General features: G+C 42.8%; 1 protein-coding gene across 5 annotated transcripts in view; it reads left to right on the top strand.

The window, feature by feature from the left end:
- The first annotated feature begins 6,650 nt into the window (after window positions 1-6,650).
- The window catches only part of DHX35 (DEAH-box helicase 35), a 65,673-nt gene continuing 46,456 nt past the window's right edge, over window positions 6,651-25,867 (top strand). For 3 of the 5 annotated variants that reach the window (XM_032419340.1, XM_032419342.1, XM_032419341.1), the window contains exons 1-4: window positions 6,651-6,756; window positions 11,391-11,524; window positions 16,583-16,675; window positions 22,815-22,892. In XM_032419340.1, the coding sequence (XP_032275231.1) occupies window positions 6,717-6,756; window positions 11,391-11,524; window positions 16,583-16,675; window positions 22,815-22,892 (345 nt within the window). In that variant the 5' untranslated portion in view covers window positions 6,651-6,716. The other 2 variants (XM_032419343.1, XM_032419344.1) reach the window with 2 other exon arrangements.

Raw genomic sequence — 25,867 nt, 5'->3', positions numbered from 1 at the left:
AGCATTAAATAAATATAAACAACTTTTGTGTGGTGATTGCGCGGGTAATATTTTTCCCCTCTGGCACTTTTCTCTTTAACCCTGGAGTGTGTCACAAGTAAATACATGTAATAGCTATTTTTGCAGGGTTTTTTTTTTTTTTTTTTAATAGTGTTGGGATGGGGAAGAAGTAGATGATCCAAACTGTTAAAAGAGAAAATATCCACTTAAAAGTTAGAAGATGTAAAATAAGTGTCAGGGTCGTGCCCTCCTTAGTGATAGGAATGTCGGTGTTACTATCTGTATAGTTTGAAGGAGGGAACTTGCCAGCAACTGCAGGTCTTTTCATGTGCTCTGCTTGTCTTTTCTTCACAGGAAAAGCTTGAGCTATTTAGACAAGGAACTTGGTTCTCTGCTGTGCTGCCAACGGCGGCCTTTGTGTGCGTTCCTGGATTCAGCCCTGGTATTAACTCTGGTGGCCCCATGGGCCTAATTTCATCAGATGGGTGTATTGACAATGATTTAGCAATCTCATATCCTGGAGTAGTGGCAGAAGAGGACACTGACAATTATCCCAGATTCCAGGTCCGGTGGCAGGCCATGCAACTGGTTTCTACACCCTGCTAATCAGGGTTGGTATGGCTGTGGAATCCTGTTTTTGTCCAGTCTCGTTTGTGTGGACAGACCAAAGGAAGAGAATTAAAGGGTGGCCTCCTCCTTCTGATTTGGCCAAAGCAAGAAAGATCTGTCACAGGGGAGGGTATCGTCTGCCACATAGGCACATGCTGATGCACTGGATCATGAGCATGCCTGTGGGTTTTCATGCGTGCCCTGGGCCTCCCTGATGGTCCCCAGGCTGGTTATTTGCTGGGTTCGTGCCTTAGTCTGGGCTGTGAAGCCGGCCAGACATCCAGTTCATGTCCGGTTGTAAACAACTCGGGCCTAAGCCTCACACAAACCTATAGTTAGTTGAAACCAGTTGCAGGTTTAGATCATTTCCTATGTTCTGTCTTTGACCCTCGCAACAAAGTAGTGCTGGGACAGCTGTTATTCCCAATAATCGAGCAGAGAAACAGAAGCTCAGATGCAGTGGCATATTTTAGGTCGCAAGGCTGGTAAACAGTGACATAGGCGTGGAACACAGGTTTTTTAGACTGGGAGTCCGGGACGTGGTTGTACGAGTCTCTGCGGGAGGGTGGAGGCAGCACCGGGCGTATGTTGAGAAGTGGCAGTCAATACACTGATGAGTTGAAACTGAAAAGGTGTTGCCAATGATTAGAAATTAGAACAAAAGAAATATGGGATCCCAAGGAAATGGCTAGGTCTCTTAGAGTGAACAAAGCTTTTCGGGCGTTCGAGTTTGGAAAGAATATCATTCCAGGGCATAGCTGGTCAAGATGAGGTCTGAGGACCACCTGCATCAGGGTGAGCTGGGTCCTTGTTTACAATGTCCATTATTGGCCCTGTTCCCAGGGGAGGGGAGGATGAGTAGGGCAGACTATCTGGTTCAAAAATGTTCGTTGCCCCTTCCTGGGAGAGAATTACTATTTCCTTATATGTCTAATGTCAGACTTAACCATTGCAAACTTGGCTGTAAATATTTCAGTATGTATCTGTAAAAGATCAAAACAAAAAACAACTCGCTTTTAAAAACAACCACAATACCATGATCCTACCTAAACAACTTTAATAAAAATTTCCCAGTATCATCAAATAGTGTTGAAATTCAGTTGTCTTGTTTTCTCCCTGCTGATTGGTTTGTTAGAGATCCATGCAATTGCAAGGTCAACACAATCAGACTGCAGGGTCGACATTCTTTTGAAACACTTAAGGAGTCAGCTGAAGAGCTGGCCACCCCACCCCCACAGGCAGTTGGATTGGGGAATATTTATCTTTTACTAAGGGAACTTGAGGTGACTTACAAGAAAACCTAAGGTTCAAGATCATGTAAAGGAAAAATTACATGGAAGAAGCCCAGGGGTGGAGTGGAATGAAGCCACAATGACCACCATGCTCCCTTGGTAGTCCACACGTTTATCTTTAAGCTTCTCAGTAGGCGAGGCAGAAAGAGAAACCTGGTCAGATCCACCATTCGCATTAAATCCAGGTTCAGGAAGAATCCTTTCTTTTTTTTAAAAAAGATTTTATTTAATTATTTGACAGAGAGAGAGACAGCGAGAGAGGGAACACAAGCAGGGGGAGTGGGAGAGGGAGAAGCAGGCTTCCTGCAGAGCAGGGGGAGCCCGATGCGGGGCTCAATCCCAGGACCCTGGGATCATGACCTGAGCCGAAGGCAGACGCTTAACGACCGAGCCACCCAGGCGCTCCAGGAAGAATTCTTGATGCTAAGATCAGGTAAGAATTTCTCACAAGGATCTTATAAAGATGATACTGTGGGGGCTCCTGGCTGGCTCTGTCGGAAGGACCTGTGACTTGTGGTCTTGGGTCATGATTTTGAGCCTCACGTTGGGTGTAGAGATTTAAATAAACTTAAAAAGAAATAAAGATGATACTGTGAGGTGTTCAGACAGAAACGTCCTGATGATAAACCCTACAACAGATACTCTGAGGTGTGCCCAGACACTGAACCCACTAGGACAGTTGTTTAAAGCTATAAATGAGTTTATATTTGGACGTACTCTGTGAGCATGGACTATGTACCTTACGTTGAATATGTTCCCATAAGCATCATTATGCTAGTTTCACTGGTGCCTCACGCCCAGAAAGATGCCCCAGTTTGCCTGGCAGAGTTCCAGTTTATGCCTGCGAGGGCCCCTCTTTGGTCAGAGAAGTGTCCTGTTTGGACAATAAAGCATACTATCATCCTATCTTGAAAGCACCAGATCTGAGGCCCTCCCCAACTGCATAGATGGGCCTTGTTCCTCAGACCGACATGACAGAGACTCCCCCTGCTGAGTCTCTTTCCTGGTGGATCCCCACACCTCTGTACCCAAATCCTTGGAGCTAAGTAACACTTTTGCTTATGCTAATACATGTGTGAACTTGCTCATTTGTGCGCAAGCCAACAAACCAGACAGGTTTATAGATGTTACAAGTTTCAGAGGGCTACACCTAGACCCAGGGAGAAATCCCAGTGTCGTGCAATTTGGCCAAAGACTACCTCTTTTCAGGCTGGGGGACAGCTAGCTCTCTCTGATCTGGCTTCATGGAGGAGACCCAAGGGCAGTTAGGATTCTTCTTAGGAAGCTAAGAGTTCTAGTGCATGAATCCAGGGATGGTGTCATGGACATCTGTTATTTCTGCTTTCTTCATTCCACTTTGGCTAATTTCACTCAGATGTCCCTCTGAGGAACTATTCTGTTTCCAACTCTTAGTCCATGTCATTCTGGTGAAGCTGACCACACCTGACTTGGGGTGAAGTTTGTGATCTATGTTTAAGTCAGTCAGTATCTCATATTCCACGGCCCTGGTGATTGGTTCAGGGATGGATATGTGGTCAGTCAGATACTTTTGCCAGGGATTTTCGTAAAGAGGCTTGATGCTAAGGATGTGATGCTTGAGCTGACATAGCCACGTGACACTCATGACAGGAGAAGGCAAAATGTTCAGAAGTGAGTCCTGATTTTTTTTTTTTAAAGATTTTATTTATTTATTTGAGAGAGAGAGAACGAGAGAGAGGGGGGAGGGTCAGAGGGAGAAACAGACTCCCTGCCGAGCAGGGAGCCCAATGCGGGACTCGATCCAGGGACTCCAGGATCATGACCTGAGCCGAAGGCAGTCGCTTAACCAACTGAGCCACCCAGGCGCCCGAGTCCTGATTTTTTTAAAAAAGATTTTATTTGTTTGACAGAGAGAGACAGAGAGAGAGGGAGCACAAGCAGCAGGGTAGAGGGAGAGGGAGAAGCAGGCTTCCCACTGAGCAAGGAGCCCTATGCGGGGCTCAATCCCAGGACCCCGGGATCATGACCTGAGCCGAAGGCAGATGCTTAACAACTGAGCCACCCAGGTGGCCTGTGAGTCCTGATTATGTCCTATGTGTCTCAAGTCTGAACTACTCTTGGACTTTTTGAAGTATATGAGCCATTTTTTTGCATAAGAGAGAATGCATTGGGTTTTCTATCACTTATTACATAAAAGCCTTAAACTAGTACAAGGATGAAAACCCCTAAATCCTATGCCTCCTAAACATGGCCAAGATGGTCGGACTGGAAATGTTTCAAAGTAGAAAGGAACAATTAACTACCGTAGGCACAGAGAAACTTCTTTAACATTTCCATGAAACATAATTTTGAGGAATATTATCTTTCTGAAAAACCAATTATCATTCAGAAGTTGCAAAATATACCCCCATGTAACAAAATGTTCAAACTTTCACAGAATTGTTGGCAATGAAGTAAATAAATTCTGGATGCCATCTCAAGAAACAAGTTTTAATTTTAGAGTAGTTATTTAGGGTCAATCTTTCCAAAAATAGTTAATTAGGAAGGATAAGATCGTCTATTAAGACCACTCCTAGTTTGTGACAATAAAACCACAACATCAGCATCTAGGTTATTACTTAGGTGTTTTCTCTAATAAAAGTATGTGAAAGCAAAACAACCCATTAGGGACAGTCAGGCTTTAGAACTTTCTGAGGCAGATTAACCAATTCTCATCTAAGAGAGCTAAACTCTAATGGTTTTAAATGGCCTATGTGGGTGAAAAACCACTGGCTTGGGAATTAGAAAGCCTGAATTCTAGTTTCAGTTCTGATACTCAAATTAGCTCATTGAGTGTGACCAAGTCCTTTTAATCTCCATGAACCAAAGTTTTTTTCTCCCATAAAACAAAAGAATTTAGGCTAGATGTTGACTAAAGTCTCCTCTAGCTTTAAGATTATGATCCAGTAATTTGAGCATGGCCAGTCTACTGTCTCTTTGTAAATAGGAAGACTTCTTCACATAAGTCAGAGTAATCTATAAAATATAGAAATAATAAAAAGTGGCATTTATTTCATTTTCCCTTGTATTCATGTATAAACCCCATTTTCTATACTTCAGCTGTTAATGAAAATAAGATAAAACAAGGAAGGATCAGTGCTATGAAGAATTAAAACTAAGTATAAAGCATGGTGTTCCTATATACATTACTCAACAGGTACTTTGTTATTGGGCTCTGAGTATGAATGTGTCATGATCTTTGTCCTTAAGAAGCTCCCCATATTAACAGTAGAGGCAGATTAACTATAGTTCAACTAAATGGTACCACAAAAGTGAGCACACAGGCTCTGAGTCTACAGAGGCGGAATGCTTAAGCCAGTGAATTTATTCTTAGAGCTGGCCCATAGAAAGATATTTTAAAGATGAATGACGATTTCTTGGCAGAGAGGTTATCATGTATTGAGCCCTATTTTTATTATTATGGAGATAAAGGAGATATTTGGAAAATGAATGTATGCATGTAAATTCTGATTTTTTCCTCCTGGTGGATTTGCTCTATTTAAATTAAGGAGAGCTAACATTGACTGAATGCTTATTAAGTCTTCCACTGTTAGGTGTTTTACATGTTATCTCATTTAACAGAACCTTTGAAGACCTCATTTTACAACTAAGATTAGATGACAGCTCAGCCTGAGGAAATGGCAAAGTTAGGATTCCAAATCACCTCTACTTATCTTCAAAGCTCTTGATCTTTCCAAGAGTATGCCATTTTTTATAACGAATGCAGAATTTTCATCACAGCTCGAAAAATGCGTAAATTCTGAAGCCTCTCTTCCAGCTAGGTGTCTACCCATAAAATATTTCCTCTTTTTTGGATTAGTGGAATCTTTCTCTAGCTTGTTGATTGGAAGAACCATCTGTGGAACTTCCTAAAATACAAGTTCCCAGGCCATGCCCCTGGAGATTCTGACTCAGGATTGGATCAGGGCTTAGAATCTGTATTTTTAACAAGCACCAGAATCCTAAGAGCAGTCAGATAGGAGGAAACACTGGGTTAGTGCCCTAGCCTAACTGATCTACCCATTTCTAAGACTCTTATTCCAACCCATTTTTTCCCCAATTTTTCAGCATTACTCTTAAGGCCCTAAATTTCCATACCACTTCCCATTGTTTTATTCACTGATGATAATAAACACTACTGTTTCTCGAGCATTTATTCATTTACTATTCACCCTCGCCCCCTCCTTGGACAGATGTTGTATTAAGGCGCTGAAACTACAGGTCCCGGGCATACAGTGGGCTCCCAATAATTATTTACTGGACCAGCAAACCCACGAGGTAGTTACTATTAACCTTCATTTGACAACATGGAGAAGACTGAAAGAGAAACTGTCTAGCTGGGGCAGCCTGTAACACAATCAGTATTTATTTAGCAGTTAATTTGGGACGCATTATCTCTGTGCTCTCCGCGTGCCGCTGGCAGCCACAGGACTCCCGTGCCACCAATTTTCTCCCAAAGCTTGCCCTTCCGGGGGCGAACGGCCGACAGCCGGCCCACGCCGTGCTCCTGGAAGGGCCACCTGGAACCCTCACACACCACACTGAAAAGCTCGGCGAACGCCGCCCTCTTTCCCCAATATGGCGGGGCCGGTCACGTGGTCAGCGCGCGGGGCCGGAGCGCTCTTGGAGACCGCCGTAGGTCACGTGGCTGGGGGGCGGTGGCGACCACGGGGGCGTGGCCGTAACTCCGAGGAAGCCTCCTGGGCCGAGGCTCCTCGCGGGCCACGCCCCCCGGCCCCTCCGGGGGCTCACGCGCAACGGAGGGGTGGAGTCTCCCTCGTGACCTTTCACCCCAGCATGGCTGCGCCCTTGGGACCGGTGAAGTTCTGGCGACCCGGTAAGGCCCTTAGAGAAACGTTGGGCAGATGCGGCGGCCTGACTTTGGTCTTGGCTCGGCAGCCGGCGCCCTGGGGCCTGCGGACCTGCTCACAGGCCTGACCTCGGCGGGCTGGCCACCGCCGCCTCAGAGCTGGTGGGCTCTGCGGCTCAGGCGCCCACGGTGGTCCCGACAGATTCGGGCGTCCGCCCCCAGCCTGGGCAGAAACTCTCTGTGTGACCTTGTTCGAGTCTCAGCTTCCCCGGGCCTCGTTTTCCTCACTCGTGATCCCTGCCTTGCCCAACGCTGGGGAAGCGCTGAAGCGCCCACGCGTGTCCTGTTACCGCCCTGGGGCTACGCTGGGGCCGGACGGGCGGTGCTGCTCAGGGTTTAGGAGCTCAAGCTGTGGAATCGGGTTGCCTGGGTTCGACTTTTCGGCTGTGCCCTATAGTAGCAGAGTTCCTTTGGGCAAGTCACTTAATTTTTCTGAGCCCTAGCCTCCTTACCTGTGAAATGGGTAGAGTAATAGTTATCCTGTGGGCTTGAATAACGAGTACGGCGCCTTGTCTGACCCCAGAGTAAGTGCTCATAAAAAAGGGAAAGTGCCTTATTTTGTTTTAGGGTAATTCTTGCCCATCTCGAGTGTCTACCAGAAAGTGACCACCCTCCTTCGTATTGGCTGTCACCCACTTCCCTCTGTCGGGGAAACACGAATGTTAGTCACAAAATGCTTTGCTTGATGTGTTTTGTTTCTTCATTAATCAGGATTTTATTGAATGTGTACTTGCCAGATCCTGCTAGATGCCTTACTTCCTCCCCTTCCGTCAGTTTCTTGTGAAAAACAAAAGTTTCTTAACAGTTAACCAGCTTACGTTTTTCCACCACTTGCACCTCTGCAGGTCTGGGTGTGCAAAGTATATTGCAGCAAAAGTAAAATGAGACGGAGAAGGTAATAGGGGAAAACTTTTAAATGGTATTTTAAAGTTTTGCCCTGAGATGCTAACCATGCATATACTTGATGTGGGAGATAAGCCCAAGCAAGGGATGTGTTAATTCTTTTCAAAAATCTGTAGTTTGTCCCTTAATGACAGTTTTATTCAGTATTTCAAATCATTAGCCAGTTATCCATCCTGAATTTTATTTGCAGCCAGAACTAAGATCTCATTAGGTGATGAAATACCCTCTATTTTACTTATTCAAGCCTTTAATAACAGGTCAAAGTGTTAAGTATAATAAAGGCATGAATGAATTGTTGCAAATCAGAAGAGGATACTATTTTGGCTAAAGAACATGGGGTTACTCGGAGAGTTCTATTCCATTATTTAGTTCCTTTGTTGAGGGTATACTTATTGAGCGCCTAACCTTGTGATCAGGCGGCAAATATAGATGACCAGGCTGCTGCTCTGCTCTCAAGATTTATTCTTTCTTTCTCTCTCTGTCTCAGTTATGATATAAAGTTAGATATCCTTTAGAAGAGATATTATGAATGAGGCAGAAAGAAGTGGTGGTAAGGGGGTGGTAAGGGGGATAGGTTCTACAAGTCAGACTGTAAAGCTATCCTTGACTGCCATATTTACTAGCCTGGTGACTTGGCAAAGTCACTTAAATGCTCAGAATCTCAGTGACCTTATCTGTGAATTGGACAGAACAACACCTACCCAAAGGATTGTTTTTGTTTTTTTTTAAAGATTTTATTTATTTATTTGACAGGGAGACAGAGATCACAAGTAGGCAGACAGGCAGGCAGGCAGAGGGAGAGGGAGAAGCAGGCTCCCTGCTGAGCACGGAGCCCCATACGGGGCTCGATCCCAGGACGCTGAGATCATGACCTGAGCCGAAGGCAGACGCTTAACCCTACTGAGCCACCCAGGCGCCCCTACCCAAAGGATTGTTGTGAGGATTAAATGAGAATACATGTAAAGCTCTTAGTACTAGATACATATTAACTATTAGAATTACATAAAGGTAGAGAAGAGAGGGAAAGATTGAATGTGTAGATAAGAAATACTTCATAAAGATAGTGATATTTTTGAGGTGAACAGTGAGGCACAAATAAGGTTTTGTTCCTTGGAGAGGTAGGGGTATGGAGCTCTGGGCAAAGAGAGCAGCCTGACCAAGGCAAAGTGGGATGTGTGCCTCAGGAATGTCCAAAAAACCAAAGTAATTGAGTAGCGAGATGGTGTTAAGTGATAGGGTACGTTTTGGGGTGAAGCAGGAGATAATGCTATTCTGTTTCTAGTTCATTATTAAAAAAAAAAATGCTGGTCATGACCCCACTGCATTCATTTCATAACCCACTAATGGGGCATCACTCAAATTGAAAAACTGAATTGAAAAAATTGAAATTAGAGGGAGTGCTGGGTGGTGGGTGGGGGTGCTGTTGTCAGCCTTGTTTTGTAGATGGAGAAATGAAGGCATTTGTGGTTTGCAGGATTACAAACTTGTTACTCCCTTAAGTATGGAGAATGTTCCCGAGGGAAAGGCAACCATAGGCAGTCAGAATGGACCGTGGGATGTATGTAGAAGGGAGGCAGTCCTGGTTTGGCTGAATGAAGTCTTTTGTAAGGAGACATACTCCTTATTGATTGACATTAGCTCTTGTAAAACATCTCATGACAGAATATACTGAGGTGGACTTGGCTGTAGGCTAGAGACAGGGAGGGGAGGGGTAGTAAAGAAGACACCTGGGTAGATTAAACCCTGGTGTGGGAGGAAGCAAGAGACCTTGCAGGAGCAATGCTATTGCTAAGACAGGCTGGAAAGGTTTAAAACGTGTTTTGAAAAGGAGGGAATTTGTGACAAAAACAGAGCGGATGAGGATGAACTATTCTTTGCAGCAGTTTTCTTGGGGAAGGGTTACAAGAAGTTATGTAGATGTGGCAATAATAAGGGAAGAAAGGAAAGGAGACCTGCCTCTTTGAGCACAGGCTTTGTTCCAGGTCCTGTTCTATCTTTTATCTTGTTGAAAGGAATGTCAGCATTTTGGCAAAAACAATATAGCAGTGCCCCACTTAAATGATTTTCGGCAGTCTTGGACCTCTGGAACACAACTATGTTCCTAGAAATAAGTGGAAAAGGGATTAGAGATCTGTGACAGTGACTCTAAACTTAGCTCTAGGGGGTCTATGGACCACGAGCATTTTCTGTCCTGATACATTATATTCTGATGTATTTTTCAGGAGAGGGGTCCATAGCCTTTATTAGATTGTCAAGGGGTTTGGGACCTCCAAAAAATGTAAAAATAAATCACTGGGCTAAAGGTGCTTGTCATAAAGCCCCTGTAATTTCACATGGCATCAGACTCTGAGTTCAGAAGATCTGGGAGATGATAGTTTGGGGTAATCACTCCTATAGTGCCCCCAGCAGAAGGCTGTGTGGCCTGTGTTTGAACTTCCAGGGGAGGTTTTTAAGATTCACAAAGGCATTACACCCCAGCGCTCAACAGCCCTAGCTTTTGAAAATAGCTTCCTTGTGTCCTGTTGAATTCCAAACCGTGTGTCGCTTATTACTCTTAGTTCTGTCCAAGGCCTACACAAACAAATTGGCACGAAAAGTTCTGGAAGCTGATTGTAAAAATTGAACCCATGTTCCTCTTAAGGCATTTTCCTTCAAAGGCTAAAATTCATGGTACCTGAAGAGTTTTACATGATGAGATATGGCTTCCCTATTCTTCACTGTCCTGAGCACCAGTTTGTCATTGTTCTCACCAAGCCAGCATTGTGGAAAGCTGTTGTTTAATTTGCTCAGCACGGTGGTTTCTTGGAATGGTACTTCACACCCAACCACTCCAGTTCTGTGATTCAAAATGGGGGCTGCCGTCTCCCGCATCCCGCTCCACTGGCCATGGTTGGTTGGATCAGGCTGGGCATTGGACCTAAGCTGGGGGAAGAGGAGCCTTCCCCCGCCTCCAGACCACAGACCACACACACACCGGGGACTCCCAGCCCCCCTTGCTGAGTCTTTTACTTTCTCTTTAGCACGTATTACCACCTTATGGACAAAACTGTGTTATGGGAGGAGGAGTGAAAGAAGCAAGTAAGCCGCACGAGGGTAGGACCTAGCATCTGGAGTGTTCCCTGTGGCATCTCTTGCATTCAGTCCTTGTTGGGGAGCGAATGGAGGGTGGGGAGTTGTGAGCCTGAGCAGCCTTGATTCCAGCTCCCACTGAGAATCCAAACTTAGGGATCGAAAGGAGCTGGTGGAGAGGCGCTGAGATGAGAGAAGGAGCAAGCCAAGGCAGCATTTGCGTCCCCGGCCTTGCTGCCGTCCTGCAGTAGCATGTTCCTGCACCTCAGCCCGTTCCCATTGGGTTTCTGTCACTTGTAGGAGGAGTAATTAGAGTAATTAGTAGTAATATGTCGGGGCCAGACCTGAAAACATTGTCCTCTGGAATACAGTTATGAGTGGCCGGTTTGGAGCCCAGTGGGCCTCTCCTCTCTGTCCTTGATGCTGCGGTGAAGCTTGTAGGGGAGATTTTTGTATTCTCGCAGGTCCTTTCCTAGATGCTTTCCTGAAGTTAAAGTTTAGTATCTTCTAGTAGTTTGAGGTAAAATGCATTGCTTGTGTTGTATCTTCACCTTGGAATTTGTAAAGTCTGCACATTTTTCTGTCCATTGGTTGCATCAGAGAATCTGAAAAAAGCATTTCTGTTACAGGTACAGAGGGACCAGGTGTCAGCATCTCTGAAGAGAGACAGAGTCTGGCTGAAGACTCTGCACCACCCGTTGTCTACAATCCCTATGCCGCCTTTTCTATAGAGCAGCAGAGGCAGAAGCTGCCGGTGTTCAAGGTACACTAAACAAGCCTGGGCAGTCGGTCGGCCTGAAGCCGTGCGCGGTGGCCTTAGACTGGGTCCTGAAGTGAATCGTGTCCTCTTACTCTTTTTTTTTTTTTTAAAGATTTTATTTATTTATTTGAGACAGAATGAGAGAGAGAGAGAGAGCACATGAGAGGGGGGAGGGTCAGAGGGAGAAGCAGGCTCCCTGCCGAGCAGGGAGCCCGATGCGGGACTCGATCCAGGGACTCCAGGATCATGACCTGAGCCGAAGGCAGTCGCTTAACCAACTGAGCCACCCAGGCGCCCTGTCCTCTTACTCTTAACGACTCTGTAGGACACAGTGAGCTCGGAGCTGCCCTTATCTGAGGGAATGAACCTCAAAATATGTGTGTGTTGCTTAACCATATAAATCTTGAAAGTCCTTAACGGTTTTTTTAGTTAGATGTTGTTACAAATTGAAAACCTGGAAGAGGGGCGCCTGGGTGGCTCAGTCGTTAAGCATCTGCTTTCGGCTCAGGTCATGATCCCAGGGTCCTGGGATCGAGCCCCGTATTGGGCTCCCTGCTCTGCGGGAAGCCTGCTTCTCCCTCTCCCACTCCTCCTGCTTGTGTTCCCTCTCTTGCTGTGTCTCTATCAAATAAATAAAATCTTAAAAAAAAAAAAAAAAAAAGAAAACCTGGAAGAGATGGAATGACATTCTTTTTCCCTCTCTTTGCTTTTCGATTATGGACAAATTCAGACATACAGAAGAGTAGAGAAAACAGCACAATGAACTGCTGTGCCTCCAACTTCAACAGATTACCAGTGTATGGCCAATGTTAGCTTTCTTTTTAAAGGCGAATTTCTTTAAACAAGACTAATTGGACATCTGAGGAAGTTTCTGTGGAAGAAGTTAACTCCCACTGACACAGTGACGGGATTTGGGTGCTTATTATGTACTGTGTGCACATCCAGCATTTGATTTTATTGGTCTCATGAAATGGACGTATGTTCATCTCACAAGAGACCAAAGCATGAACTAGAATTCGGAATACATTTGTTTATAACCGTCGTTCTCCAGTGCAGACAGACATGGTCCATGGGCTCACTTTTCTCCCTGTTGCCAAGACCACATGGGAAGGGGCACCTGGATGGCTCAGTTGGTTAAGCGACTGCCTTCAGCTCAGGTCATGATCCTGGAGTCTCGGGATCGAGTCCCGCATCGGGCTCCTGGCTCAGCGGGGAGTCTACTTCTCCCTCTGACCCTCTGCCCTCATGCTCTCTCTCTCACTCTCTCTCAAATAAATAAATAAAATCTTTAAAAAAAAAAAAAGCTATAGCACAGTATCTGTCATATAGTAGTGCTTTAATATATTTTTAGTATGCCAAATATAAAACCTTTCATCATGAAGTAATCACAACTTCTACATTATATCAGTTCAATAAATAAAATTAGATTATTTATTAAAAAAAAAAAAAGACCACATGGGAAGCCAGATTGCAATCAGGAAGTGAGCTCTAGGCCAAAGGCCATTTAGATAGAGCTGAAGAATGTTTCATATAGCCCCCAATGAAGGGCGACGTGCTCTCCCAGCCTCACGTGATGCCCCTGGAATGACCCGAGTAGATGTGGCCACCAGCACCCGTGGCTCGCTCTCTTTCTCCTGGACAGTGCTGGGGGAGAGCTGCCAAGTTCTCACACTAAGGGAGTCTCTTTGTCTAGACTGTGCTAATCATTCCTCTTCTATTGATATGTGCTTTCTCCAAATGGATTCGAAACAGAATCCTTCTTAACTTAGCCAAGTCACCTAGATTAGAGTGTTATGTGGCCCCAAACATTTTAGTCACTCACTGACATTTCTGGGTTTCTCCCTCAGGTGATTAACCTCATCCAATATGTGTGAATGTAAACCGGTTTGCCCCTCAGGAGATAAGATTATAGGTTCACCATTGCTGCCTCACTGTTGAGGGACATAGTTTGAGCTCCGGTGAAGTATCAAGATTCTGGAGCTAGACTTTAGAGCTCAAACCCGAGCTTCATTGTTTTTGTGCTGTGTGACCTTGCTTCACCATCTGAGCTTCTGTGTTTTTATCTGTAATATGGGACTAATAGCACCTGCCTCATTGGATTGTTATGAGGCCCAGATGAGATCATCCACATGGAGCATTTAGCAAAGTACCTGACATATTGTAAGTATTCAAGTACACAGATAATTACTATTTACCAAGTATTTAATTTTGGCCTTTCCTTGACTGTTTTTCATCGTCCAGCTGAACTTACAAGATACCATAAATGAAACAAATGAAAAAGTAATCAAGGTTTAACATTGATGGAAATTAAAATTGTATGGGTTATTGGTAAAAAGCAAAACAGAATTTAAGCATAGTTAGGCACTCATGAGATGTTAAAGATAAATCTAGGAGATGAAAAGGGTGAAAGGGACCCATTCACCAACCCCTCCCCCATTAAAACTAAAAGTAGCTTTAAAGACAGAAATTGAAACTAAAGGGGCAATAAATTTAAAGTTCCTCTCTTTTTCCTGCTGCCATTATAAGGCAGCCTTCTTGACCACCTCCCGTAGGCTGGCATTCTTGCTGGGGCTTGGACATTGCTATGGAAGGTGGTCCTCTCACTCCTTTACACACCGCCTCCCTGAAGCTCAGTTCCCTCCTCCGCACCAGCCCTTGTCCATTTCTCTGCTTGCGCCTGTGGGCGCTACTGTCATTTTTGCAGTCTCCAGACTGGAAATCTTGTCATGTCTCTCTGGAATGTTACACGTTGGACCTTCTTCGTGTGCAGCCCTTCCTATCTAGTATGTGAAATGTGAGTTACTGCCTTCAGTTTTCTTCTGCTCAGTCTCGTCTGGTGCAGCACTGACAGCCCAGCCAGCGCCCCAGGGACGGTCCAGACCGTAGCTCTGCTAGGGAAGCCTGGACTACCCGTCTCATAACTCATTTCCAAACTACACCTGGAGCCTTTTGTGGGCTCTTATGATGCCCCTGGAATAGAGTTTGTATTGTTTGCTTGTTTCCGTCTTCTTCCTTTTGCTTATGTTATTTCCCTTTCCTGGAATGCCTTATCTTGTTTCTGTCTGTATTCAGATTGTCTTTCTAGTTTTCCTTGACCATCCACCATCCATCCGTCTATCCATCTATCCATCCACCCACCCACTGTTGGATCTACATTCATAAAATACCTGCAAAGATCCCAAACCTTTCACCTTCCCCTAGCCAAAACGAAAGAAAGCACCAAGTCCAGGCAACTGACAAAAGAGTGTCTAGACTAGTCATTATAGACCACCTGCAGCAGGATCTGCTGTGGGGGCTTGAGAAATGCAGATTCCTGGGCCCCAACGTAATCCTACTGAATCAGAAACCCTGGGAATAGGGCTAGGAATCTTCATTTTTAACAAATATCCTAAGAGGGTTTCACACTAAAATGTGAGAACTATATATTTAGACCCCAAATAATGCCAGATTCAAAACCCCAAAGCAGCCAATACTTTAGTGAGGCAGTGAGGCAGCATGTTCGCTCTCCCAGTCCTCATCACGTTGTCGGTGCCTAATCAGACGGGCCGAGCAGTAGTCAGAGTGGGGGAACTCATCAGGGTTTACTTCATTCCAGACCAGGTATTGATGGAATACCTTCATGACTTTCCAGACCAAGTGCGTCTTTCAGCACATGTGGGTACAAAAATATACTAGGGGGCTAAGTAGATAGGATGTTGGAATCATCTCTTCAGTTTTCTGCTCACACTGAATGGTAAAGAAAGGCTCAGTTGAAATACAGGTGTAACCTCTGGGTGCTTTATTACGAACTTGGATTTAGAGGTAGAGGTGAAAGCATATTCTTTTTGTCTTTTTTTCCCCCAGTTAATAAATGAAAGAATTTGTAACTAGATAATACATAATTTGTACAAAATGTAAAGGTCTGTCTCCTTCACATCCTTGCTCCCCGGCCACCCTCTTCCGCTCCAGGAGATAATACAATGACCGGTTTTTTGTTTTGTTTTATTTTCTGTAAAGATAGCTTGTACATAGCATGTATGTATCCTTTCTTTAAAAACACAAATAGTAGTGTATTACTTACACTGTTCTGCACCTTGAGTTCCTCCCTTAACATATCTTGTTGACCATTCCATATCAGATAGACATTTGTTCTTTTTTTAAAATTCAATTAACATATAGACATTTGACAAATAGACATTTGTTCTTTTTTTTTTTTTTTTTTTTTTTTAAAGCTAAGTTTAAGACAAATTTTTTTTTTTTTTTTAAATTTTTTTTTTTTTTTTATTTATTTATTTGAGAGAGAGAGAATGAGAGAGAGCAAGCACATGAGAGGGGGGAGGGTCAGAGGGAGAAGCAGACTCCCTGCCGAGCAGGGAGCCCGATGCGGGACTCGATCCAGGGACTCCAGGATCATGACCTGAGCCGAAGGCAGTCGCTTAACCAACTGAGCCACCCAGGCGCCCCATTTGTTCTTTTTTTAAAATTCAGTTAATTAACATATAGTGTATTACTAGTTTCAGAGGTAGAGTTCAGTGATTCATCAGTCTTACATAATACCCAGTGCTCATTACATCACATGCCCTTCTTAATGTCCATCACCCAGTTACCCCATCCACCTGCCCCCTCCCCCCCGCAACCCTCATTTTGTTTCCAATAGATATTTGTTCTTTTTAACGCCTGAGTATATTCCATTATTGGAGTGTTTCATAACTGATTTAACCCTGTTGATGAACATTTAGACTGAAATTTTGGCTATTATAAACAATACTTCAGTGAGTATGCTTATGTATATACCTCTTTGTTCATATATATTATTAGTATGTCTGTAGTATAACTTCTTATAAGTAAAAATTTTGAATTAAAGGGTATGTATATTGTATATTTTGGTAAGTTACTGCTCTCAATTGCACTTGTTTCAGCTTGTATGGACACCGACACTGCGAGATGGAAATATATTTTGATAATTCTTTTTAAGATTTACTTTCCTTTGGCAAACAGCTCATTTCATAATGTTTAAATATCTTTGTTTAGATCTTTTGAGAACACGTATGACTCTTTACAATGTATGGTTCTATTTTTCAGCTTAGGAATCATATATTATACTTGGTAGAAAACTATCAGACAGTGGTGATTGTTGGAGAGACGGGATGTGGGAAAAGCACGCAGATCCCACAAGTGAGTATATACTTATATGTGTCTTTGCACTTACATTTGGCCAGAAGGGTTTTGTAACTTGAGAACTCTCTTTACTATAATTTGCTTTTTAAAGATCTTCTGTCAGAGAGAAAATATTCAACCCGACTAGATATTTTTTATTCAGCTTTTGGCTCTTGTGATGGATTACCATCGAAGTAGTAGTCATCTTTGATTTATTATAATTCCAAAATAATGATTGACTAGCCATACTCTGAAAGGAACAGTGGAGACTCCTTCAAAGAGGTATAATGCCTGGTTTTTGTCCTCAAGTAGTTACAGTTGAAGAGGAGGGTGAAATGAATGAATACTGCTCTAGTTGTAAATAAAAATGGACTACCAAAGAATTACATGGTGCTGTGGAAGGAGCCCGTGTTACAAGGCAAGCTGCTGTCTGGTGTGGACAGAGGTGGACAGAAGGATCAGGAAAGGCCTTGTAAAAGAAATGACATTTGAAGTAGACTTTGAACGACCAGTGGGAGCTGGCCAGGAAGATGTTCTCATCCAGGGAATATTGTGGTCAGAGATACTGGGGTGTGAGAAGTGTCTGGGACTCAGCAAGAGTGGAAAGACAGGGTGGGGTCAAAGTGTGTCTTACGAGCCTTGACTTGGAGGGTGAAGAATGATATGTAAGTGGTCAAGGATGAGAGTCATTGCAGGTTTTTCTTTCCTTTTTAATGTAGATTTTTATTGAAGTATAAAACGTATATTGCAAAGTGCTTATAATTGTACAGCTTGATAAACTTTCACAAGTGAATACACATGTTTACCAGTCCCCAGATCAAGAAATGGAACAGAACATTACCAGAGCTCCAGAAGTCCTCTTGTGTCCCCTTCTGGTCTCCTGCCCTCTCTTCCTGCTTCCTGTGCAACACACAGGGGTATCTCTCATTCTGGCTTCTAACACCATAGATTAATTCTGTTTTTGAACTTATAGAAAGAGATAATACAGCTTCTTTTGCCCAACCCAATAATGGATTTAGGCTGTGGCCTAGACATGGTATTTCTTAAAAGGTCCCCAGGTGATCTAATGTGCAGCTAGGGAAAAGTAAGCAGAAGGGAATGGACGGCAGTAGAGAAAGGACAGCGGAGCACATGGTGGCCTGGAGGGAAACATGTGAGGTGGTATAAGGACCATAGCACATTACTTGCTTCTTACAGACAGACACGGAACAGGGGCCATGTTGAATTACTGAGAGAGTATCAGAAGGCAGTAATAATCAGTACCACCACCATCGTCATTGTCAAGCAAGTAATAAGTAAGTGCTACGTAAAGTGGTCAGTTTGCACATATTAATCCGTTTAATCCTCAGTGACCGTGTGAAGCAGGTACTATCATTACCTTCCTTTTACAGTTGAAGACATTAGAGAGCAGTGATGTGGAGGAGGGAACATAGAACGGGTTGAAAGATGGGCCACATGAGGTGAGGTGGTCTGTTTGTTAAGGAATAAGTCTGTCTGGTTATTTAGTCAGCTCAACATAACTATGTTATGTTACCAAAGAACCTGAAAATCTCAGTGGTTTAAGAACACAAAGGTTTATTTCTTCCTCCTACTATGTGGTCTTCTTAGGTTGACGACCCAAGATGGCTGCTGCATGTGGTCCCTGGGACCGAGGATGATGGCCCAGCTCTTATCTGGGGCTTGGGAGTCTTGGGGTAGATGGCAGGATTAGGAGATGGCTCAAGTTTTAGAACTTATGACTGGAAGTGGCACTTCTGCTCACATTTCATTGCACAAGGCAGGTTTCACTGCCCGGCCCGGTAGCGGTGGGGTGGCGGTGTGTGGAATCCTCCGACAGGGGTGGGTGGCAAATGTTTGGATCCGAGATGCTGTACAGCACGGCGATCTGGTCATTTCCCCCAGCAAGGCTTAGCTGCCAGGGAACAGAGGGGGCCTGCTGAGGGGCGAGTCCAGGGAAAGAATGGCCTGGAGGCGAAAGAGCAGGGTCTGAGGATCCAGCGGCAGTGAATAAAGGTAGTTTTTTTTCAATTTTGGAAGAGTATTTAATAGGTTCACATGGTTTAAAATTCAAGAGATGCGAAAGGACATAAAAAGAGAAAGATCTCTCTTCTGCCCTATCTTCTGATGCTCATTTCCTTTATGTGGATGCAACTGATGTCATTAGTTTCTCAGAGATTTTCTTACTGCATTTACAGAGAAGTGTGTGTGTGTATCTCCTCTTTTTAAAACACAAATAGGTGGCATCTGTACATGCTTTAATGTACCTTGTCTTTTTTCCCACTTAATGTATCATTTTTCAGTTGCATAGATTGCACATAATTTATTTTACCAGTTCCCAGTTGATAGGCATTTAGGTTGTTTCCAGTTTTGTATTATCACAGTGATGTAATGAATCAATTTGCATATAATTTTGCACATGTATAGGTATACTTACAGAATAAATACAGTAGTTATGGAGTTGCTGGGTGAGAGGGCATATACATTTGAATTTAACTGCTTTTAAGGAACTGTGTTTTCTTACAAGCACTGTGTTTTTTGAATACATTCACATGGTACAAAATTAAAGAAGCACAAGAGAATAAATGGTGAAGAGTGAATCTCCTAAGCTTTGCTGGTGAAATTGATGAATAGGTCATTGTGATAGTTGATTATATCATTGGTCCGAATACCTGCCGCCCCTTGTATGGAAGGATCATCCTTCTTTCCTCACCACGCATTCTTCTTCTCTGAGACCGTCACAACTTCTTGTGACGCTAATTTGAGTTACAGTCTAGGAAAATTCGACAGGCTGAGGAGCTGAAGGTCACGGCAAGAATGTGGAGCAGCTTTTTCTCAACGCACTGTCTTGCTGGATTTATATAACATCTTTCCTTGGAAAAGTACCGCATGCTGAGGCACCAAACACCAGTTTTGAAATTTCACAAACTATTTGTGGAATCTAGCTGATATTTTTTCCCAGAGCACTGTCAAAACAATGGACTATGAAAACAAGCTCTTTGCTACAATTTTTATTCGTGTTGTTTTTGATGGAGTGCTTCCTTATCCCACTCCTTAATGAGAAGACCAGATTTGGTGACCCTTAAAAAGAGTGAGGATGGAATTCAGCGTGACATCCACTGCCTTTTGATAGCAACACTATTCCTGCTTTTGCAGCATCTTTAAATTTCCATCTGTCAGCAGTCATAAGCATGCAGGAGTCTGAATCACAGGTGTATCGAGGAGACTGGCTTCATGGGCAGGTTGTTTATTATGGAAATTTTTTTTCTTTCGCTTACCACTGTTACTAAGAGATTGACTACAAGTATGTGCGTTTTATTTTGGATGGTAGAATTGTGTCCTGGTTATGTGGCAGGGCTGTGGTTTGCCGAGCTTAAATCCCAGCTCTAGATTTTTATCCAGGTCCTTGGACAAGTTCTGTGATCTCTTTGTTTGCTTATCTCTAAATTGTTGATGATGCTGTTACCTTCCTCATAGATATATTGTGAGGATTAAATGGGCTTATGCATGCAAGGTGCTCAGCACAGTTCCTGGCACTTAATAACGTAGTCTGTGAATCTTAGCTATTATTTCTTGTAGTTCTGTTTTTGCCTTTGTGTTGATTGGTGTGGTTGGTAGTGTTTTGTGTTATGTATTTAATCAAGAGAGAGAAACTTTACAGTTTTTATGGCAAAAACCTACATTATCTAAAACATGTTGTCCCTTACAGTTGTTTTTTTAAACTATTATTTATAGCTAATTTTGGGCTAACAGAACAGTTGTAAAAATAACACAGAATTCCCTTAAACCTCTCCCACCACTTCCCCTGCTGCAGTAATCAAAAGCAGGCGTCTCTACTGGTACAGTGCAGCCGCTGGGCTACAGATCTTCCGCATCTCTTCAGTGTTCTCACTGGTGTCCCTTTCTAGTTCCAAGATCCAGGACCTCACATTGCATTGAGTTGTTATGTCTCCCTAGTCTTCTCTAGGCTGGGGGAGTTTCCTCAGTCTGTCCTCCTCATCCTTCAGGACCTTGATATTTTTGAAGAGTGCTGGGCATTTATGTGATAGAACACCTCTCAGTTTGGATTTGTGTGATGTTTTCTCATGGTTAGAATGAGCTGGTGGATTTTGGGAAAGAATACCACAGAAATGGTGTGTCCTCCTCAGTGCATCATATCACGGGGTTTGAGATGCTGATGTCTGATTGCTGGCGAGGTTAACCTTGGTTCAGGTGCCAGGCTTTGCCCCTAAAGTTACTGTCTTGCCCTTTGTTGGTAGTTGGTAAATATCTAGGGGAGATATTTTCAGACTGCAGATACTCCCCTTCCCTTCAAGCTTTTGCCTCCTAATTTTAGCATCCCTTAGTGGATCTTGTCTGCAGCACTTACTCAGGGGTTTGCTTGATGCTTTTCTCTTTCCCTTTTTCCTTCATTAAATGGAATCTTCTCTAAGGAAGAACTGTCCTTTTTCCCTCATTTATTATATACATCAGTGTGGATTCATGAATATATATTTTGTTCCGTGGCTTAAAATCCAATACTGTCTTTTTTAGTTTGTTACTTTGATCATTAGGAGCTCCTTTAGTTAGGCCCTATGTCCTTTCCTAAAGCCTTTTTTTTTTTTTTTTTTTTTTAACCTTTCCTTACTTTCTGGTACTACAGGACATTTCAGGCTTTTCTTATATTTTCCCTGACTAGCCCTGGGGTCAAACACTTCTCCAAGGAGCCCTGGTTCCTTTATTGGAGAATGGTGTTTAGAAATCAAGAATTGGGTGCTAGGGTGCTCGTTGCCACTGAGGTGTCATTGCTATAAGTCTCAGTGGGCAGATTTAGGAAATATATATGTGACTACTAATCCCCACACATAAAAACATCTGTATATCTGTATCAGTCTGTGTATGTATTAAAAACCATGAATTTATGCTGATACTTCTGATTGTAATCCAACACCATAGGGCTCATTTTAGCCTTTCCTTATTTGTAAATTTCTCCTATAGTGAGAAACTCAGTCCTCATTATTTACAATATGTTAACTTATTTGTTGGATTCTAATATAAACATAAAATAGTTTTAGAATTACTAACCCATACCCCCATTTGGTTATTTACCCACATTTACTGACTAGATCATGGTTCTCTCTCATTGGCTTTTATAGCATCTAGTCCAGACCTTGTTTTCCAGTTACTTAGGTTATGTCTTCCCCATCCCCTTGGGTGTGATCCTGTAATTCATTTGTGCTACAGAAAGGGCCATTTGTTAGTGTTTGTATTTCCTCCTGGTTTCCCATCATGTACATCTTGGTTGGTTTTGTTTATGTTTTGGGCACTTGAAGAGCATGTGAAACATGCCTGGCTCTGAATCAGAGCTCCCCAGAAACATCTACTCGGAGCATTGTCATTCCCTCTTCATCCCCTGCTGCCCTGTTTCCATTTTTCCTCCTTTCCTCCCGATCCTCCGTAGATAACCATTCTCTTTAGTTTCTTCCCTTGTTTCTTTTGAACAAGTGAGTAGATACATGTAGTAGCATTTTTAATTTTTTTCCTACTGTAAAATATATATTCATTGTGAAGCAATTTAGACATTATAAAAATATGTAACTGATAACAGCTGTTACCACTTTGGATTTTAAAAGTGTATACGATCAAATGAATACATAACAAATGAATATATATAGCAAATAAATACATAAATAAATCAGATAAATACATACTGTCAAATTTTGTGTGTTCTGATATAATGGCATATATACACATGTACAAAATCTAGTTATTTTTATTTAATCTGACTAAAATGTTCTGTATGGTTGATATTTACATTGAGATGTCTCTCTATGTACTTTAAAATTCTTTGTCCCGTAGATTTAGCACTGTGTGGCCCATGGATAGTAGTTTATTCCTTTAGGCAGCTCTGGTACTTGGAAATTTGTAAGGGAGTCAGAATGTTAAACTTGGGCCTTGGTTCTTCTGATTATCAGCTCTGGTGTGAATGTAAGCAAGTTACTTAACATTGCCAAGCCTCAGATCCCTCATTTGGAAAATAATTTCCAAAATGTCTGCTGGGATAAGAACCATCTGTTACTAACTTTCTCAGTGATTTTAACACAATACAGGATTATCTTGGAAGAAATTGTTTCTGGAGAAGTGGTGTCAGATGCATACTTCGGTGTGGTTTTATTTGCAGTACCTTGCAGAAGCGGGCTGGACTGCCGAAGGAAGAGTGGTGGGAGTGACCCAGCCTCGAAGAGTGGCTGCTGTTACAGTAAGTTTCTTTCCCATGTTGTACAAACTCCCATCTGTGTCTTCTGTTTCAGTGACTTTTTTTTTCTTGTTTCCTTAAGGCCCCAAATGAATATGGTGTGGCTCCTTGAGTGTTTAGTTCTTCAGTTGAAAAAGAACTACGACCTGCTTATTTTTGTAAAATTGATACCTGTACATTACAATTTTTTTTTTAAAGATTTATTTATTTATTTGACAGAGAGAGACACAGCGAGAGAAGGAAGTGGGGGTGGGAGAGGGAAAAGCAGGCTTCCCGCTGAGCAGGGAGCCGGATGGGGGGCTTGATCCCAGGACCCTGGGATCATGACCTGAGCTGAAGGTAGACGCTTAACGACTGAGCCACCCAGGTGCCCCACAAATTTTTAAGTAGTAATAAAGTACAGTGGAAGTCAGAACAAACAAAAAATAATTAAAATAAATAAAAATGTCACCACCCAGCGAAAACCTTGTGAACATTTGTGAACATCATTCCAAGCTTTGCTCTTATGTTCACATGAAGATGAGTGGTGCCTTGAATGCATAGAAGTAATTCTACAAAAATGGGATGCCAGCTATACATTTGCTTTTGTTGAATTTCACAAAAGGGGAAACTGAAGTGAAATAGGAGTAGTTACTTAACTTTGGAGAAATATTTGTTCACCACATGAGAATGTATGGAGGCTTGAAAACTAAGAAACAAGATTACAGAAAGCTTTAACATCACTTGTTTTTGAAACCGTTGCAGGTAGTTTCCTGTTACAAAAGAGCAAAGGCCCACTTATTCTTTCTGCATTTTCTCCCTCTGTTTGTTATAGATGCAGTGCTATGACTTTCATTTCAAGGGCATAAATACATGTTCTTTTCTGTAATCATAACTTCCACAGCTGATTAACTTTAATTCTAGTTTAAATAGATCCAGTGTTCATCTCTAATTCTCTATCTACCATGGTTTTGCTAACCTTGAATGGCTCATTTTGCCTTATTTCTAGATTGACTGAATTGTATATGCCTGAGAATGTTTGGTTGTAGTCTTTGTTATGAAACTCTTGCTTCGCCTTCTCTTTCCCTGGGAACTGTGCAGACATTGCTCACTGCCCTTTGACACGGAGGATCACTGTGCAGAAGTCTGAGTTCCAGTGGGCTCTCTTCCCGCTTCCTTCCTGGCTCACTTCCTGCTTGGATGCTCGTAAGCTTGTTTTTGTGCCAGGACGTATCTCGATGCTGGTTTTTCTGTCTCATTGTTTCTTAAATATGGAAGAACTTTTGAGTCTTCAGGTTCATATCTCAGGTTTTCTTCTGTTCTATCTTGGCATGTATATTCTTTTTCCTAAGGGCATCAATTAAGTGTGTATTAGATCTCCTTTGTCTCTTTTTAGTATTTATCACCATCTTTGGAATCATCTGCTCTTTTCCAGTTTCTTTTGTAAGATGTCTCCAAGCCTGTCCACAATGTTCGTGATTGTTTTTAGTCAAATGTATTCCATTTTGGCTCCTTTATATCTCTACCTGGGTCTCATAATCACTTCTTTGAATGTTTTTTTTTTTTCTTTAAAAGGAAAGTGAATATCTAGAATGGGAGGAGATAATTACAATACATTACAGATTGAAAAGCTGATAATACTACAAACATTTAAAAAATGCAGAAAAATAATGTAACATTTTTATTAACTGTCTGACTCATTGCTTTTTTTTTCTTTTTTTTTTGAAAGAGAGAGTGCGTGAGCGGGGCTGGGGGAGACAGAGAGAGAATCTTAAACAGGCTCCGTGCTCAGTGCAGAGCCCAGTGCAGGGCTCAATCTCACGACCCTGAAATCATGACCTGAGCCTAAACCAAGAGTCAGATGTTTAACCTACTGAGTCACCCAGACGCACCCCCTGCCTGACACATTTCTGTAAATCTTTTTTTCCTGCAGTTGTTGGTTATATTCCCATGGGTCACCTCTTCACATGAGAATGATTTTCTCTTCTTTTCTTATGGAGGGAGTAGAATAATATTTTAGTGTTTCCCTAGCATAGTTGATTCAGATTTGCTTTTTATTATTGCCGCTGTGGAAAAGTTTCTCTAACTTTATAACTGTTGTTTGTAGCATTGTATAAATATGGGGATTGTTCTCAAATTTAAGAAAAGTCTCTCAGGTGTCCATCATATCCAAGCTGTGAGATTTGGGGGACCTCTACAGACTGGCTTCTGACCTGTCCATTTCAGACCTTGTTTCTCCTTGACTCTCCTTTGACTTTGTCTTTCTGCCTTAAGCTGTTTTTAGCTCCAGCTTATGGTTTCTTTGAAACTGGATTCCTTTAGCTGAATTCTACTTGTTTCTTTGAACAATACTTTTAAAGTTTCTTTTTAAACTGCTTTTTGGCTTCTGTTCCTGTCTTTCTTTCCTTCTTGGTCGGCTTTACTGCAGTGGGCTGGCGTTAGGACTTTGATGATAATTACCCGTCTTTGAGTTGGACCACTGATGGCTGCAGAGTTGTGAGGTTGTGCTGGTCTGGTTAGTGCACGGCCTCCCACCAAATCTCTTATCCTCCTCTGCTGGGGCAGGATGAGGATGAGGATGAGGATCTGGAGGTGCACTCCTTAGTGATTGCAGAGGTCTGTAATAGCTCATGATAAAATTCGGTGGGCTCTCTGATTTAGGACTTGGTACTGGCTGCCTGCCTGCTGCCTCTCCTTCAGTTCTCTCTCCCTCGTGATTGTTTGCTAGCAAAATGGGTCTCTATGGAAACATTTCCTGTGTCTTCTGGGCCTGAACACACGGCTGCTTCTTGTCTTCCTAAAGTAAGCATTGTCCGCCCTGCCTGTTAGGGTGGTAACATTAAGAGAGCGGTAGTGTGCTGGGGCTGTGAGGAGGCCGGAGCCTGTCTTCTAGAGTCACACCTCACGGTATTCGGCAGCTGTGCTTCCTCGTTTGTTTGGGCTTGTAGCCGTTTCCTTCTTTCATTGAAGATGTAGGGTTTGGTTGACAATATTTTTTA

This window comes from Phoca vitulina, unplaced genomic scaffold (genome assembly GCF_004348235.1).
Source record: "Phoca vitulina isolate PV1807 unplaced genomic scaffold, GSC_HSeal_1.0 scaffold22, whole genome shotgun sequence".
Lineage (NCBI taxonomy): Eukaryota > Metazoa > Chordata > Mammalia > Carnivora > Phocidae > Phoca > Phoca vitulina.
This window is presented reverse-complemented; position numbering and strand designations above follow the sequence as displayed.